At 36.9% G+C, this 20,015-nt stretch overlaps 1 protein-coding gene across 1 annotated transcript in view; it reads right to left on the bottom strand.

Annotated features, from left to right (window-relative positions):
* Nucleotides 1-15,145: 15,145 nt before the first annotated feature.
* Nucleotides 15,146-20,015, bottom strand: part of LOC124637440 — an 80,963-nt gene continuing 76,093 nt past the window's right edge. Inside the window, exons 5-6 of the mRNA XM_047173928.1 lie at nt 19,778-19,900; nt 15,146-18,588 (exon numbers count right to left, since the gene is read on the bottom strand). Of these exons, the coding sequence (XP_047029884.1) occupies nt 17,602-18,588; nt 19,778-19,900 (1,110 nt within the window). The 3' untranslated portion in view covers nt 15,146-17,601. The remainder of the gene's footprint in view (nt 18,589-19,777; nt 19,901-20,015) is intronic.

The raw sequence follows: 20,015 nt of genomic DNA, 5'->3' as shown, positions 1-20,015 counted from the left end.
CGCCCAGATGCCGCCCTAGCAGCAGCCAGTGGGTAGCAGACCGAGGAACTCCTGCTACTTGCATTGCACGAGCTGCTGCTGAGATGGATCGCCAGTAGATGGAGGCGACCAGCTACTGCCGAGAGGTCACGAAAGTCGTCTTGTCGTCTTTGGTCCTCGTGGCCCCTCTCTAAAAGGCAGAAGACGGCACAAAAGCTGAGGTTTTTTAGTGGGTGCAAGCCCCACATAACCTCACCGTCTCCTCGGGCGGTGTGTGTATGCGTCAGGCATTTTCCTCAGCTGAAACAAAAAAAAAGCATAGTAAAAGTTTGAGGAACATCTATGTTCTTCTTCTTACCCTGTGTCTATAGCGAATGAAAATGGGTTTAAAAGAAGATAATGTAAAACTTACATTATACAGGTGAAGAGTTTGTTGGACCACGCTAATTCCAGGAAATTCTTATAAATATATTAATACATTTATTTACACTCTTAATCTACCATTACAGGTTTATTTTAACCTAATGCGATAAACAGGACATTCTGACCCGATTTGAGAAACTCTAAGTGTTTGATAGTTTATTTATTGTGGTAAGCTATAATCGGGTTTGTGAAGGACTTCCTACCAGTTAGATAGTAGTGTACTGCTTAGATACCCAATATGTTGAATGCCCATACATTATAATAAGTTTCTACTTAATATTATTTCAATCTATTCAAATATATACTGAAATTTCAGCCAAAGATATTCATGCTTCCATAGTACATCCTTTGATGTACAAGTACGAAACAGATATTGTGCTACATTTTACGAAAACAATCTGTTTTCTTTTAACGATGTATGCCTTTGCGGAAGCAGACATCTGGAGCGCATTAATTCCCCAACCATCATCCGACCGAATCAATAAATCACCATTTCCTTTGCATTGCGAAAAACCAAACAAGACAAAAAATCCATCTGAAATTAAACAAACAATGTACATTAAAACGCGTATATATAAAAAAGCCGCACATCGTAATTTAAAACGTAATGACGTTCCATTTCGCAGGACGACTGAACGAAAATTAAACATGCTTTGCAGTGTGCCAGTTAAAATTATTTTTTCACTACTTACACAGCCCACTGTGTGTCCAATGCCGTATATACGAAAAAAAACGAAAAAGGCACTAATACAAACACGCAAATCCATCATGTGAACAACAAAATGACGCACACAAACAAACAGTTTCACGCAACACATTGACAACTACTACGGAATACTGAAGCAGAAAGAATGCACTTATACGCGCCCACAAACGTAAATACTCACACGTAAGAAAAATTTGGTGTTCCTACAATCAAAAATTTGTTCCTGTGTGCGTACCGTCATTCCCACGCACGGGTAATGTGTTAACATGCTAGTTCTACAAACAACGTCACATCATTCAACTTTGAGCCATAACCAGAGTACACAAGGTTTATATTCAAAAAAATGTGTTTAATGATTGGGTTGCATTGCTTTTGCATGTGTGCACGAGCGATTCGTTCGTTTTGTTCCTTTTTTAAATTTCACCGTTTAGTTCAATCTATTTATTGGTTGTTGGAGTTGTGTGCGTTGCGGTCACGTGTGTACACGCGGTCTGTGCGAGTGTGTGGGTGCACGAAAGTGCGTAGAAAAATGGTGGGTTATAATTATGTATGATTTTTAACTAGCAAATTATGCGACGCTGTCTGTTCTTTGTTGTGGTTATAAAATGTACCTTTTGACTACTTATTAGGGTTTTCCGGGGTATAAGTAGCAATGTTAAATAAGATCATTAAGACATACTTAAGCTCAAGGTTTCTACAGGTACTCAAGAAAATGCACGTGTATATTTTAGTCAATCGTGCAAGCTTTTCACTTTCATCTATGATGCGATGGCGTCCCCCGAGAATCAACAAGTTGACGTATGTTCTAGCTTTTATGATATCTTGTATGTATGTTTGCACCCATATAATAATATCAATTAGGTATCTTATATCTTCGAAATGGCTTAACTAATTTTAAAAATTATGATATCGTTGGACTTGTCTTGATAACCAAGTGTTTTAAAACTTGACTTAAAAAAATGGCGACTGGTTATCAAATTAAAATGGCTCATTATAGTATTCCACAGTAAATAAATTCACATATTAAAAAAAAAAAAACATTTCTAGCTAGATGATCAATTCATTGTTCTGAAACAATCCTCTAATTAAGTACGATTCGTTTTTGCTTTTTCAGTTTTTTGGTTGAGATGGTCTATGCAATAGGATTCTTTGTCTTTCACTATACATTCGTCTGAAGTAGTTTTTTTTTAACTTAGACCTACGTACAAAGTATGAAAGGTCATATATATTTACTTATAGCACTCTCAACGTTTTCACTCTTTTTTATCGAAAATGAACTTCTGTTTTTTAGCTTGGACACCAACTAAGTAAAGTTAATGAGAACATCATGGGAAATCTTAGGCTTATAAGTCTGAAATCGCCAATCCGCTTTGAACAAGCGTGGTGATTAACGCTCATTACTTCTTTGTATGAGAATGTATGTGCTTTACAGTGGGCCAATGAGAAGACTGAATATGTGGAGACGAAATAAATGCACCATTTTATATATGATTTTCTTGTCTTCTACTGAACCGATTCTTTCACTGTTTAAAAGCTACACTCTTCCCAAGTAACGTAGGCTATATTTTATTTCGGCACGAGCAGTAGTTCCTACGGAACACGGTTGAAACGGCGGTGAAACGGCTAGTTTCTAATATAACATCGTTGATAGAACGTGTCGTCAGAATTCAGAAGGCTTGTCCGTGTCAAGATTTGACGAGCTCAAATAGGCAGTCGCTCCAAACACTAATTCTCGGCTACGTTAACATAGTTGGGAAAAGGCTAGGCAGGTGATGATTCACGCTACTAATTTAATGATTATAATATAATGTGTGAATAAAATAACGGAAATGCTAAACTGAAAATTGATTTTATCAAAGGAAAAACACTTCATTAGTAAGGTCATGACTTAATATGTGTATTGTCTTTGTAATTATAAGTTTCACATAGATAACATTTATCTCGAAAGAGCAAAAAATGCAGGATTGTTCATTTTAATTTTGTTTTTGTATATTCAGTTTCAGTGTCTCAGTAAACATTTTCAATTTTATTCTAATGAAAGTTAGTATAACCCCATCTATGTGTAAATGAATAAAAAATATACTCTTGAACATAATAATTGGTTATAATTTTCTTTTATCACTGTCAAATACTGGAAATAGTTTATAAATGGCAAACATAAACTAAACTACAAGTTTTCACATTTTCGACGCTTTACATAGTTTGTTAGCTCTAATGGTAGCTGCTAAAAAACACGCGGCCTACCGTAAAAATGCTTTCTTAGCGACAAAGCTTTGGCAAAAAGTCAGCAACCTAACATCTAACGTATCTAACACTACCTACATCCCATCACCCCATTTCATCCCCTGCATTTGAATCTCAAAGCAAAGGCGGACGTAATTAAAAATTCTCCCAAATTTAGGGTGTCGCCCTAACTAACGAAACTAGTGCGATCCGCAGCGATCCGGCGCGAGCCGGTTCAAAGCGGTAACAACCGGTCTATTCCCGAAAACGTTCCTTGCCCTACAGGTGTGCATTAGTGCGGCGTGTGTTTGTGTGGGTGTAGTTTGTGAATGTGTGCGTGCCGGGTGAAATGCAACTCGTTCTTAGGAGTAGAGAACGTCAGCGGAGCGCAAGCGTTGGTTATTTTTGGACATGGTTTTCGGTACTCGTACGGAAAAATTGCAACTCGATATGTTTTGTACCTTCCTACCAATAAGACTGACAGTCAAACGAAGTCAGTTTGGCGATGCTCAATTTAAAGATTCAAATTACTTTTCCATGTTTTTCTACAATCGTAAATTCTCAGTATTTTCCTTTGTTCTGCCTGTTCTCATCCAACCTCTAAGGCAACAGCAAACAACCTACAACAATGTGAAAGAGTGTCTCACTGACTTTCTGATCAATTAAGCGCTAAATAATGCCTCCGAATTTAGGTAAAGCCCGGATGTTAGTGTGTAGGTATTATGAAATGAAAATTTTGAAAATTCCTTAGGAAACAAACTAAAATGAAGAAGGTTACAACGCTGCATACAAAATACAAAAAAAAATCTTGCTTGACTTGTCTTGTTTTTGCTAAGGCAGTAATTTATGTGAAAATGTGATTTTATCAAAATGATCATCATGCTATTATTTTGTTGGTTTAAATTGTTGAGGATTTCTTATTCTCAATGTAATATAATGTTTTTATCATGATTTAAAGAAATCAAAGAGTTATCTATCTGTTATATATCTACTAGTACAGACTAAAAGGTAGCAAAATAAATCAAGTGTATTGAGTCTATGGGGTTTTTATTTCTTAGGATTAAAGTTTACCTCTGTGAATTATCGTCATCCGGGCTTAATAACTTTTATTTGTGAAATAGAGCCTACCCTACAAGCATAGGAAAATATTGAGACTTTGAAAGCATTTCCTTCCTGTTTACTCATCTTTAAACAAAAATGGCGTCAATATTGTTTTCGCTTGAGCTCACGTCTTCAATAACAGCATTAGTTAAGTGCTGTATGTTTTATACATTTTCATAATGCATAATAACACACATTATATTACTTTCTACTAAAAATCACTCCAATATTGCAGCTAATAAATTCTGAATGTTATTGCCTAAAGGATTTTTTGAATTCACATTTGGAATTAATGAGCTTATTGCAAATGCATAATAGACCTTTACTTTAATAACTTATTATTATTTAAATGGTGTAATGCGCCGATGAAGCCTACAGTATCACAGCACTAATTTAACAAAAAACTGCGACCATAGCCACTACAACTTTCAAACAAACCCTTTAAAAGCACTGAAAACCATTAAAAACAAGTAAAACCTATTTACTCATTAAAAACCAAAAGCACCGTCGGGAAAATAGGTCCAAATCAAATAAACGTACACAAGCACTCAAAACTAAGTCCATAAACACGACACGGCCATTAAGAAAAATAACTATATCTAGCAAAAAAATATTAGTTCCCCCAAAAAAGTCCCCGAACAAGCATTATTTGCGAAGTATAATTGCAAAAAGTTGGCAACACCTGGCATAGAGTAATGTTACGCGGTAACAGGTCTGGCCGCCATTTTGAAACTTTTTTTTAATGCTTTCGAATTTCGGGTGCCTAGGACAATGACCTCGGTCGCCCTGTAGGACTGAGCATAGGGTATATTATGTATATTCTTGAGGTACCTCCAAGTAGTTCTCGACCTCTTTTGAAGCAGTTGGTACTTACTTAGTTTTCGAGAGCTTAAATTATTTATGGAAAATCCTAATTTTCTATCTATGTGTTGTATTGCTCAGTAGATATGAATTTCACGGTACCCCTGTATGTATCATGATAAAAAACGATCCCTAGTGAGCAAATTAACTAATATAAAAAAAAATTGGGTTGGTTATGAAACTATGTTCAATTGTGGTTTGACAATAACTAATTATGTTGATGATGTCGATCATTAAATCATAAAGCGATGTTTTGACTGAAACTTCGTCAAACTTACTGTTTTCCGAGTAGACCTTTCAGCTAAGATTTCAGTGCCAACTTTGTAGGCAAATATAATTTCTTAGAAAACCATAATATGATAAAATAGTGGTGAAAGCATTTGTTGTTATTTCATAAGACCTTCTGAGAACCAGTTACCGAAATCTTATAAGTTTTAGACTTTATTTCTGCTCTTCATCTCTCCTAAACTGAAATTTTGGTATATAACACATTTCATAGGATTTTTAAGAGCAAACGAATGAATCAAAGACAAATATAAAATTAAACGAATACAGTAGTCTCGTTAAATCATAAAGATATAGACATATTTGTATTTAGGCCTAGTATTACATTTGCGTTAGGAATTTAATGTAACAAGCCTTCTTTAATGAGTTCTTTACGCAATTATAGGAAAATTAATCAAATCCCATAGCTTGTAAAGTAAGAGATGTAAGTTTTCTATTGAGCACGTTTATCTCCTCCGGACACCACTGAAGACTACAATTGTAACGAAGATAATACAGTCGTTATATCGATGAATCAATCGAACATAGTTTTGCTAGAAATGTGATCTGGTTTCCTTAAAAGTGTAGTAAAGTCTACGACATAGCTCGCTAGAGATAGTATTTTCACAATACTTGTGGCTAAAGCCAAAATTCTATCCCCAGTAAGCATAATACATGATAGATAGAATACAAGAAGAATAAAGGGGTTAGCAAACACATTCATTATATTATTACTACCGTTAAATATACTCAGCTATTTCCATAACTAATTACACTTAAAAAAAACCCAAAGCTTTCGAGTGACCAAAAAAGAACGTACCTACATATAAAAACTAAAGCTAGCTACAATTTTAATTTACAGTCGGGGGTCGAAACCATTTTCTAACTTAACAAATTTGAAGGGTTTTTTCGATGCCACCCCGGGGTTGGGGGGAGGGGGGTTGAACAAATACGGGAAAGTAGCCAGAGGTCACTAATTCGATTCCCGGGGCATGTATATGTTGAGCAAATGTATGTGGTGCGGTGAAGGGTTCAACCATGGGTAGACGTACTGTTTATTAATTTTTTAGGACGAAAGTTTTTTTTTTATTGTATTTTTGGGAGTTTAATTATGGTTTTTATAGGGTTTTGGGAATGTTTTGTTTTAATGATACTATTTATGTAATAGATACGTTCGTTTATTGTGTGGACATACATACACTTTCCTATTTTTCGTGTATTAAGGAAAGACATAAAAATAATAATGTGAAAAAAAAATGGCTTAAAATAATGGTAATGGACTTTTTGATTTCCCTGTTTAATGTCTTGCACCTAACTTTAGCAGTCAGCTTACTATTTGGCTTCAATGTGACTGATACTCTGCATCCAGTAGGAATGAAAGCCATATCCAGCATGCTTAGAAAAAGGCTAGTCTATAATACATCTGACAAAACAGAATACATAGTATTTTGTAGGTACACATTTAAATATAACCAAGCAATAAATAGCAATCATTCGTACAAACTTATAATTCACTTTAACCGCTCGTTTATAAGAGAATCGGAACAAAAAAACTTTATTGGCGTTTGAAACGACGCCTTAGGGCGACATCGATCGTACACAACATGTAAAGCTTTCTAATGCACGGTGTGAGGCATAGGCGGTAGCGGGGAGCGGGGAACGGATAATAAGCGATAGCGATTTTTTGTAGGTATTGTATTGGTAACGCTCTTAGGAGTACCTGTACCTACTGATTCATAATATACATCTTTGCTTTTTACACAGACATCATCATCATGATCAGCGTTTTTTAGGGTTCCGTACCCAAAGGGTAAAACGGGACCTTATTGTTTTCGCTCCTCTATCCGCCCGTCCGTCTGTTACCAGGCTGTATCTCATGAACCGTGATAGTTAGAGAGTTGAAATCTTCACAGATGATGTATTTCTGTTGGCGCTATAACAACAAATACTGAAAACCAGAATACAATAAATATTTCGGGGGGTTCCCATACAACAAATGTGATTTTTTTGCTTATTTTTGCTCGATATCCATAATTATATATAGAATATTAGTTTGAATGGTACGGAACCCTACGTGCGCGAGTCCGACTAGCACTTGGCCGGTTTTTTTTTTTATAATTTTGTGTTACAGGGTAGTCCATGTTTTATTGCAGAGATGGAATAAATTTGCCACGCTTGCCCATTTTAGGCTTTGAGGCTCTAAAAGCCTGAAAGTTCAGGTTTCATTATGATATGCTTCGCTTCATTCGTTAATTTTCAACCACACCTACACAAATAAGTTTTGAGATAATTTGATACACGTTCCTGAGTACGAAGAAACGTTTAGGTACTTTTATTATATTTTCCTAGTTTTTTTCTTTAGATTTTCTGGTATTTGTCTTTATATCTGATTCTACATGTTAGATATTTAACGCCATCTAACATAGAGTAGCGCGCACGTAGGTTGTCGTATTTAACGCGTTTAGCTTTTGAACAATATGATATGGCACTCAAAAACCACAACCTAAAAATCTAACCCAAATCGCTTTCCACTTTATCTTTGCACCATCCACTAGATATGCGAACCAACCCCTATCTAAAATCGTTTGGAAATAAAACGCGCATAGAGATCTCCTGTAGGAATTAACTGGGGGTAGGCAGAGCCGCAACTAATAAATTGCAAAATAATAAAGGTACTTTCTGACCAGGGTTTGTACTGAAATAGAAAGTGTCTAAAATGTTAAATAATGTTTTTAGGCTCATTTTATTTGTGTAACGTGTGGTAATTAGATCTTATCGTGTACCTAGTTATTTAGCGTGAGTCAAAAAGGTTTGTTTCATTTTTGTTAGCATTAATTTTTAGAGGTACAAAACTGTTATAGGTATAAGTAGGTAATTATGGTAGTGTTAGGTAATGAAATGAGGCTGGTAAACAGTCCTAGAACATAACAAAGCTTGGCTTCAGGACCTGTTATGATGGTTTTATGAGAGAAATCTGGTTTGAAAAGAAAAAAAGCCTTAGTATACAATTTTAACACAAAGTAGGTATTGCACAACTTTATCAAAACCTTCGCTATAGCTAAGTAATAACTTAATAGCAGCGTTATACCTTAAGTTTATGACTAAATGACTAATATACTTAGTTCAAGTTAGACAGTAGTCGGAAAAACCCAAAATAAACGTGAGTGGAAACCATATAACGGCTGCATTGTAAAAACCGGTTCTAAATTAACATGATGCATGTCCTATGAATTTATTAAGCAAATACTTATCTTGCAAACATTTTTAGGTACTCAAAAACAAGAAAATAAAAATAACAGGGATCAGGTATGCGGCCGGCGGTGTTTTGGAAGGCACGATAAGTTGTCATCGGATCTCATTGGATCATCTTTGGCAATTATTACGTCAGTAGCTGGTTAGAGAAGGTGTGATAGATAATCTCTTCATGTAAAATACTGGTACTCAACAGCATCCGGTTAAACTGGAAGCCGAAACGAACATAGTTGGGAAAAGGCTTGGTAGATACTGAGGTATCCGGCCGACATCAGACCGACTAAAAGCTATGATCGGATTCACGATTACCTACATACTGTCAGCCAACTATCAGAATACAGTTTAGTCTTCAGTGTGTGGAAACTCTACAATAGCGCCAAGTTAAAGCCAAAATGTAGAATCATAGAAAAACTGAAAATGAACGTCTGATTTGAAAAATTCTGCCAGTGTTAGATAGCCCATTTAACGAGGGAAGCTATTAACTATATCTAAGTACGCGAATGGTTCCCACCGAATACGGGTGAAACCGCTAGTGTTTTAAACAACAAAATAAACAGATTTTATTAATAGCTCACATAATTAAATCTAACCCGAAAATTGTGTTGAACATACCGCTAACGACATAGGCATAACTTTTAGAAAATGCCAAATATTTCCAAAGGCTTGTTATATTAGCGAATGCCAGCCCTGTAGGACGGTATGTTCGTTGTAATGTGTAGCGTTTATTTTTTCTAAATTGCCTGTTTGCTCTCGTTAAATCGAGCATTTTGTATTTTTTGGTTGGAATAGAATATGGAATTGTAGATATTTTTACATGTGTTACTGTGGAGTTGTATTTTTTGTAGTTTAAGAGTCTAGTTACATGAATTACAAATAAATTACGAGTCCTGCTAATTTAAAAATAAGTATAGTAAAATGATTTTCCCCTATCAAGTCATTATATAAACTTATGCATTTAATTCTTGTGATGAATATAAGCCCAATTTATTTAGTATTTGTTCTCCGATTAGCTAAAAAGCTTACAAACTCTTCTTAAAATCTTCTTTTCTTAAGAAATTTTTACAAAATATAAAACATTCGGATTCCATTTTTAAATAATTCTAACTTTATTCTTTTGGTAGACAATGTGGACGGAATACTAATATTTATGGAAAAGGAAGAATGTAGGTTAGGGGGAATTTTATGGACAGCCATGCTATCAATTTGAAGTATTGATAGTTTTTGTAAACGTGGCCGGAAAGGGAAGTGCTTCATGGTGTGTTTTTATTGGTACACTTTTATAGTAACTAGGTATGATGTAAAAAACGTAATGTTCTTGGAGGGTTAGACATGTATGAACTTCAAGAACAAACATTTTCTTATTTATATTAGGTCTAGGAGACTAAATGAGGTTTTTTTTAGTCAGGGACCTAGAAAATACTTCATTACACAGCCTGAATGGAAACTAACAACATTTCACTGGAAAAAATAACATAACTCATTTATTCATATTTTTGGGTTTAAACTACACTAATTTATTGCTTTATATTACTTGTGCCTTTCTTATTTTCTACTTTATATATAGAAATAAAATATACTTATATATTTAACATCACAAAAATCCTGTGCTTTAAATCCCACACTTTTTCTTCCACGTTCAATATTTTAACTACCCAAAAAACTGCGCAAACGAGACAGAAACACAAAAGTGTTAGCTAATCGTGACGTACCGGGCGACATTTTAAATGCGAGAGGGTACAACAACCCTGGTTTTTTAACCCGGGGTGGCACTCCCGATTGAAAATAATTTATCACAGCCGTGCAGTTTCTAATTAGAGGTTATACGGAATGATGCATTAGGGTAGAGAGGAAAAATTGGCAACTATAAACGTGATAGGATGAGGGTAGGAAGTTGGATGGTATTTTGATTTGGGAAGTGAATACTTTTGAGCTACTACTATTTTGTATATGATGTTTAGTTGAGCACAAACTGCAGACTTAAGTAGCCATAGATTTATATTTTTATTTCGTCTTTAATCTGCCAAATTTTATTTGCAGTTGCAAACTTTATCTACAATAAAGTCCGTCGGGTAGGAAAAATGTAGGCCACATGTTAACCCGTTTGTAGTCTGAAGAGTATCCTCTAGATACTTTGCTATTAAAATCTAACTTAATCATTATGCAAAGTTTGAAATCAACACTTTTAGAAATAAAAATAAACTGGAAATTATCACACATTGACAAACATTTTAGTATGAATATATTTGCACATTCACTAATAGAACATTTGATCTTATATAGAACACGGTGTATTAGCTATCAACGCCATTCAAGCTATTGTTTATCACCCCGTCAATCTGAGGGGAAGCTGTGACGACGCCCTCAGAATTGCGGTTCACTTGAGACCAGCTTTACTCAACTATGAAGACAAACTAAACAATTTGTGGTGTTACCAACCACATAATACAGCCACAATAATCCTTGTATCATCATCTGCCTAGCTTTTTCCCAACTATTTTGGGGTCGGCTTCCAGTCTAATCGCACGCAACTGAGTACTAGTGTTTTACAAGGAGCGACTGCCCTTTCTGACCTCCTCAACACAGTTACCCGGGCACCTTAATATCCCTTGATAAGACTGATTGTCAGACTTCTTTGGTCTACCACAGTCTACCCGTAACGACTGCCAAATATATTCAAATGATAATAATGATTGTATGTTTGTTACATGCACATAGAAATAGCATTTAAACAACAGGCGTAGTTTATAGCTAGTTTATTAGAATAGTTTTTATCCGAGTGCATGTAATAGTTCCCTGAGGATGCAAGCGGAACCGCGGAAAACAAATAGTCGGCTTTTAGTAAATTATTACTGACCATTTTAGTTCTAGTTTATGTAGTTAATCAGCTACTAAATAGTAAGTACTGAATAGGTGTTCCACAGGTGGAGAATAGAAGATATTTAATGCAAAGGTTTTTTTTCGGAAATCTTCGTATCCAGAAAATGTTCTTTCATCATCATCATCATCATCATCAGCCTATCGCAGTCCAAAATGTTCTTTACTTGTAAGAAATGTTAAATCAAGAAAGCATGTCTCTACGTCATATTTTTAATGGGTTTACTGAAGTATGACGTATTTCACTTCGAAAATGAATGTGAAATAATGTCTCGACTGTTTCTTATCACGTAAGGCATCTAAAATACTAAGAACCTCCTTTAATACTTTTGTAAGTTAGTCTAGGACTAGTACTCCTATGTATGTCTAAATATCCATATATCTTAGTCTCTAAAACCTCTATTACCCCAACCCTTAACCTGCTAATCCAGGCACCATCCCAAAATAAAAGTGTAACGCGAAACAAAAATATAAAACGACGAAAGGGTAAAACAACACACTAATGATTCGTATTTCGCAAACGGTTTTAATGCGTGCCTTCGGACATATTTAAAACACAAAGTTTTCCGTACCCTCGACCCCGTACCCCCTCCCCCCACATTTCGGTAGTTAGCAAGGGGGCAAAAGAGAAAACAGATCCCTCTCGGTGGGGTAAAAAATACGTAGTTTTAGCTAATCTGCGTCAAGGCCCGCGCGGCATTTTTAAACTCGGGAGGGGTGGTTTTAGGCATTTTAACACTGTACAAAAATGTAGGGGGTGAGTGGGGGCGCGTGTGTGGAATCGGACTTATGTGGGAATCTATTTATGTGATGTACCCCCCTCGCGTTAATATCGGTTGCTATGGCAACGGGTAGATTACTGCATCGCATCTACTCGATTTTTCGCCGCTTTTTCTGTTGTAATCAAATGAGGTGCGACGCGTGTGTGTGGGGGGTGATGAGGGGGGCAGGGAGTCGTGTGGAGGGGGTGACACGCGTGTACTCAATTATCCGCAGTGAATCAATAGCGGCGAGATGAGGGTAGTTGTGATGTTTGTGACGGGGCTAATGTCTTTTTATCAGTTTAAATTTTTCCGTGTTTGAGCGCACGGCGGTTGTTTGACCTATTTCCCGCTTGCTGCGGTCCAGGGGAATAAAAATGTACGTAGTGAAACGAGGGGTATTTCAAACATACGCGCGGGTATAAATAACCGCCATGTATTTTTTTATAATTTATTTTCGGAAGGTACTTCCTGTTATATTGCGGCGGAATAACATTAATCTCCTTTATTTTGCAAACGTGAAAGTTTAACACATTATAATTATATTACCGTAGCTGTAGGTTGAGCTTCGAAAAATGGTAATGAAGTTAGTCATAAATCAGAGAACTTTGTTTCTTTTATAGCTTCTCAAGCAAGTAGTTAGTAGGTAATAGAGCTGGACTGAACTGTATTTATGTCGAAAATGACAAAATTGTTCGAACACATTTTGATCACGGACGAATAACATGTACGTGTACGAGTCGGCAAATTAATTAAACAGTGGTAATTAAAACGAACCCAAATAAAAAATAAGATCTGAATCAAAAATGATATCTAATATGGGATTGATCTAAACTGATATTATATAAAATGAATCATTTCTTGTTTGTACCCAAAAGGCTCCGAAACTACTAAACTTTTTCTCGTCACAGGTGACACGACGGAAAACAGCTAGTGGTAAAATATAGAAAGTTCACACAACACAACACAACAGTAGATCCATATATAATAAACAAAAACTCCATAATTACAATTAACTCACGTCGTAAGTTGTACTTGGCTTGCCTACCCTCGGAGTTGTTAAATACAAAGAGCCGTCCTACTTGTATGATAAGATAGACTGCTAGATAAGAAAAAAGAAGAAGAGAAGAGAGTTACTAACAAGACTCTCTATGGAATCGCACAGTTATGCGGTCTTGAGTGGCAGTTTTATTACCCTGCCTTACTTAGTAAGTAAGTAAATACAGGAACAATATTCCAAATAAGAATTATCAAAACTCCTGGCACTTTCAGAACCTAACTACACTTTCTTATTGCTTCGCAAAAAACCCCGGTAGGTATATGATTTAGGGATAGTGGTTGACTTCTAGAGCCATGTGAAAAGTTTTATGTTGTCCTTTTCTTATGCTCAGTTTAGTTTACTAAAACTGCTTACTCCATACACATTGAAAAGCGTGAACTTAACATACTGAAAATATAAAGAACCGCCATCTTCATAGATTTCCTGGCACTTTTCACTCACGGGAAAACTCAAACACAAAATCACCCACGTACATTTTGATAAAAAGAAAACAAACTCCATTACTACGATAGTCAAGCTTTTGTTAGTTCACACACCACCCGATAGATGGCATTTTATTAAACTTTAGTGTACTCTTGCCTATACGCAGTAGCGCCATCTATGTATTTTTTCCTGTACTAACTCCTAAAAGTGGTTTTGAAAATTTGTGTCTGTGTTTCTATATATTGAACTGTGTGGGTAAGGTGATCTTCACACTGCCCCGCATCACGCTGCATCTTGCGTGTCGACGCACCTACGCGCGTTCCTGCGGGAGTGCAGATCTGCATCATCGTGCGGGTTTTTTGCGCACTCACGCGCGTAGGTGCGTTTAGTAGATTCACGCACGGCGGCTTCCATTTTCAAATATACACGTCACGCCCATTCAAAATCACGCGCGGCAATGCGGGATGCAGTGTGCCATACCTTGCGTCTCGCCCCGCACCTACGCGCGGGGGTGCGTGTTTCTCCGCATGTATGTGCTTGATCCGCATGAACGCGCGTGGATGCATTTTCAGTGTGTTGGACTATGCGTGTTTTCCATACAAACGGAGATATTTCCGTACAACGGAAAACAACGCATCCACGCACTACGGTGATCTTCACACTGCCCCGCATCACGCTGCATCTTGCGTGTCGACGCACCTACGCGCGTTCCTGCGGGAGTGCAGATCTGCATCATCGTGCGGGTTTTTCACGCACTCACGCGCGTAGGTGCGTTTTGTAAATTCACGCACAGCGAGTTCCATTTTCAAATATACACGTCACGCCCATTCAAAATCACGCGCGGCATTGCGGGATTCAGTGTGCCATACCTTGCGTCTCGCCCCGCACCTACGCGCGGGGATGCGTGTTTCTCCGCATGTATGTGCGTGATCCGCATGAACGCGCGTGGATGCATTTTCAGTGTGTTGGACTATGCGTGTTTTCCATACAAACGGAGATATTTCCATACAACGGAAAAAAACGCATCCACGCACTACGCTGCATCATGCGGGGCAGTGTGATAATCGCCTATTTCCATACAACGGAAAAAAACGCATCCACGCACTACGCTGCATCATGCGGGGCAGTGTGATAATCGCCTAAGCTGCATCATGCGGGGCAGTGTGATAATCGCCTAATAACTAAATTCAAAAGGTAAAAAAACCGCCAAATTCCGCAAATCACTTTAAATTTATTTTATAAAAGTAACTTCAAATAAAATATTAAAATCATTAATGCAAACTAAATTCATTTACATACAATAATTATCACTTACATGCTAATTTATATTTCTCAAACTCTTAGCTTTTGAACTAGCCTACAACGAAATCATAATTTCTTTAATTCATAATCAATTTACGCGAATATTCCATTTTATTATACTACTATAGCTTTACGGATTTTCCGAGCAAAAAGAACCAAAGATAATTTTCTGAACTTGTATTTTTATTTAAGGTCTGCCTAGCCTTTTCTGAACTATGTTGGGATGCAGATGAGTATATACCAGTATTTCACAAGGAACGACTGCCTGTCAGACTGCCAAAGATGCTCAAATGACATTAGAACGCGTTCAATCCTTAAAATCAAAATTACATTTTTCTTTAAAACCAGTTTAAAAATCCGTAAAACTGTATAGTTTAATACAGGTTTTCTCTTCATAAAGGTTGATTTGGCACGTAAACATTTCGTTTGTCTCGCGGACGGCACTAACGCTCAAACTAAATATAGATAAAGACATCTGTCGACTGTAGTGTAACTCCGTAACATTCGTATTGTAAACTTGTGTTCGGGAAGGTATTAATGCCTTAACTTTATATTTGTATTTTATAAATTCTTATTATGTTATGTTGTTAAAAATAAAATCTATAAAATACACGTGAATTTGTTGTGTTAAAATCAGTTGACTTTCATTACACTTTATTCGACAGAAACCTTTATGACAAAAACATTAGTTTTCATAATATCTATAAATTCTATCACAACTTTAAAAATAATTTCAAAAACTGAGCAAAACTAACTTTATCATACCTAATAACTAACAAATAATATTTTATTTATAAACTATATGAATACAAATTAAAAGAGCTTCGAATACTGGAATCAATTCCTTAATTTTATAAATACTTTTTAACAATAAGTATCTTAAACTAGTTAGTAGCGAAATTTGGTGTAAATGCAGAACTTAAATGTTGACAGGGTCATCTGTATCACACAGTATATAATAATTTATGTTATTCAACCATTATTTCAAAATAGGATAGGATAAAATTTAGGCAAAGACCTCTTGAGCTCAGTAATTTCCATTTAACCTACACTATTCCTTCGAATTACAAATTAAATTAAGAGTAAACTAGGTAATAATTAGCTCGAAAACATACCAAGGAAATTATCGTCATACCCTGGAAATAAATACCTTCCACATAAAACATGCCTTCCATAGTTTTCTTTCCTCAAGACAGATTTGATAGAAATGACATTATAAATGATAGCCCTGTCAACATTCCCCCACTATCACTTAGTCTATACATACATCTATTTGGCCACAACGATGAAGAACAGAAATGTACATATCATGGAAACGACAGCCTTGCACCACAGACCCAATGGTTACATGATGAAGTTGAAGTCAAAAACACAATAAAACTCAGACTACATTAACTCTTGACCCCAGTCAAAGTCACTTGGTAAAATGATCAAAATAATTGCCTAAAATCTTTTATAGAATTTACAGTTTCAAGTGTTTTAGCAACAATACTGTTAAAAGCAGCTGGATCACTAATTTGAATTCAACTGTCAACTTTTAACCATCAACGAATCTGATCTCAAGTTTCAAAGTTCATCCTTAACCCCTAAATACCGGTATATTTAAATGACATATCAACATCAAAAACAATACAACTGTCATCAATTAACACTATAAAGCCGATACCGAAACTTACGGGTACCGATGAAATATTCCTAGAAAAGAATTAAGAAGCGATACTAATTCTGATATCGACCTTATAGCAGTAATTGAGACTTCCCATAAAAATGTCTAACATTTCAATAGCCCACCACCTGTATTCCTCCTGTCTTCCAAAATCGCCATCAAGCTTAGCCATTACATCATATTTACCACCAATTGGCTAACTCAGTTCCCTTCTTCTCCCAGATCCCTTTACAATATTTGATGCTAATCACAATATTTTCTGTATACTTGAAATATCTTTATTCGTTGACCTTCAAGAGCCATCCCCTAACCTTCACAAAATATATCATCCAAATATGCCAGCAATAATCTAATTTATACAAATTCACCTACGGAGCGACACACAGAACGGTCAGGGTAACTAGTGGCAGAACCTGAACGCAATGAAACGAGGTGACTCCAAGCTTACGACTACATTAATAGATTTTACAAAATTATTTACTAGGATACACGGTGTCGATGGGGAAGATAATACCAGGTCAGGTGAAGATCAGAAAGATATAAGAAGAAAAATGTGTTATAACAATCAAGTCAATCAAAAAGTCAAAGAATTGTCATGAATAAAATGATAAAAAAATCTGGTTTCTTATCGCGTTCCCCGACACCGCACTTCAACACATTAAAAACAACCTGAAACATACTATATACATAAAAACGAGCGCTAAAATTAACTCGTGCCATCAGACTTGCTGGATTCACTCTCCTCTGTGATCGTGATCATTGGAGGCGAGTCGTATGCTCCATCCCCCGGCGACGTCTCATTCATCAGCTTCTCAAACTTCGGAGACCCCGAAGGTAAAATCACGTCCTTCACTGATTCGTACATATCCGTCTTTATAATCGGCAATGACCCTCTCTTACATTTCAAAACATCTTTGCCAGAGCCGTCGTCTTCTTTGATAGTTTCCATCGGTACTTTTTCAACTTCATCTTCTTCTAACCGCACTGGAAGACTGTCAGCTCGATTTAACGATTTTAAACCTTCCACTTTCTCTGCCACAGGAACTGCTACACCGTTCTCCATTTTTTTCTGGTCGTGAAGGTGCTGTAAGCTGTATTCTCTCGCTTGAACATCTGATAGCAACGGTCCGTCAGTTGAGCCTTCGATACAGTAGCCTGGTCCTTGCAGCGCTTCGCTACCTATAATGGAATCTTGCTTAAAAATGGCTGCGGTTACTACAGGCTTATCAGGGTCAGTTGGCGTTTTGGTAATCAAAGGTTCTTGGGAATTATCGTTAACTATACCTTCTGGCATATCGTCTTTAGATGTATCATAGCCAACGTACACGGGATATCCAAATGGACCTTGTTCGTAGCCCATCTGACTGCTGTAAGAATAGCTGACGTTATGGGAACCAATGGATGACATGCTAAGGTCTGAAATTGAAAGTCCCGTACTAGATAAAGCTAGTGCCTTATCTCTTTCAAACTTCTCGCTGCTTCTTTCACTGTCTTCTTCTATCTTCTTGTCCAATTCATCAGGAACGCGGTGTATGAGGGCCTGGTTGGTGGAGATTTGAGGATCATGCTGTGGAGAGTTTTGGATGTTCTTGTTGGGTCTGTAAGCCGCTGACTGCTGAACCTCTACAACGAAGATGCCATCATTGTCAGGTGAATACTTCATTTTGGTTTCTCGACCGTTTTTAGTTATGTCCTGAAAAAACAAGAAATAAGCATATTTAAATGAGAGTTCATTGTAAATGGTAAAGCTATTGTCAGTTTTATGCCAAGCTTTTCATAGCCAAGCTTCCTATATTAAAATCTTTCTGCCAACATTATATCTAATACGATATCTAAACTAAGAAAAAGTTCTAACCACCACGTTTGGACACATCAACGCAATGCCCGAAAAACTGTCTGACAGTGTCGGGAATTTGTGCAAAGTTCGCCTGCAGGCGATTTGCTCCAGAATGCATGTGTACGCAAACTTCGTAACTACCCAAACCGAACTAGTTCGATAGTTTGGGATATTGTTCTACGAATCGACGCTTTCATGCATATGATTTGATGGTAAAAGGACCAATAGTCCCTTTGTCTGAAATCAGTAAGAGGGACTTTTTACCGCATAAAGAATGAGATTACAAGTCTCTAACCCAAATTGTTCGCAAACGTCTTTTATTCATCCATCTAAGGTAAACTCCATTTATTTCCCATTGTCTTAGGTGATCTTCACACTGCCCCGCATCACGCTGCATCTTGCGTGTCGACGCACCTACGCGCGTTCCTGCGGGAGTGCAGATCTGCATCATCGTGCGGGTTTTTCACGCACTCACGCGCGTAGGTGCGTTTTGTAAATTCACGCACAGCGAGTTCCATTTTCAAATATACACGTCACGCCCATTCAAAATCACGCGCGGCATTGCGGGATTCAGTGTGCCATACCTTGCGGCTCGCCCCGCACCTACGCGCGGGGGTGCGTGTTTCTCCGCATGTATGTGCGTGATCCGCATGAACGCGCGTGGATGCATTTTCAGTGTGTTGGACTATACGTGTTTTCCATACAAACGGAGATATTTCCATACAACGGAAAAAAACGCATCCACGCACTACGCTGCATCATGCGGGGCAGTGTGATAATCGCCTTACATACTATTGCATTTCGTTCTCAATAAAACAATTGAATGATCAAGCGTCATCTACTTTCCTTATTTTTTTATTCCTTTCTCTTCTCTTTTTTTTTTGGTATTCCTTCTTCCCAATAATTTGTAATTATTATCTTTCAATACAGTATCATATAATCTTTTTGTGTTATATAACATATACATATTATGTTCGTTTTTAAGGTATATCTGTGGGCTATTGTTGCCTTAATGTAAAAGATTAAATCAATTATAAATACTTACATTCCTCTCCTCAGTTTCCACAATGAGATGGTTGTTCTTCAAGGTCATGGTGAAGATGGAGCCGTTGGCAGCCGGAGCCTCCCCGCCATCGGTACCGGTACTCTCTTCCGTTGGAGACTTCAACTGGAATTACAAGAGAAAATAAGGATAAATGACCTTGCAATATCATGTTGTTCTAAAATAGTAAATCGGATTTCAATAACTTATCTTTGCTTACTCAAACTCAAAACTGTTTATT

The sequence above is a fragment of the Helicoverpa zea genome, chromosome 16, assembly GCF_022581195.2.
Source record: "Helicoverpa zea isolate HzStark_Cry1AcR chromosome 16, ilHelZeax1.1, whole genome shotgun sequence".
Classification (NCBI taxonomy): Eukaryota; Metazoa; Arthropoda; class Insecta; order Lepidoptera; family Noctuidae; genus Helicoverpa; species Helicoverpa zea.
The sequence above is the reverse complement of the archived record's forward strand: the minus strand, read 5'-3'. Positions and strand labels throughout refer to the sequence as shown.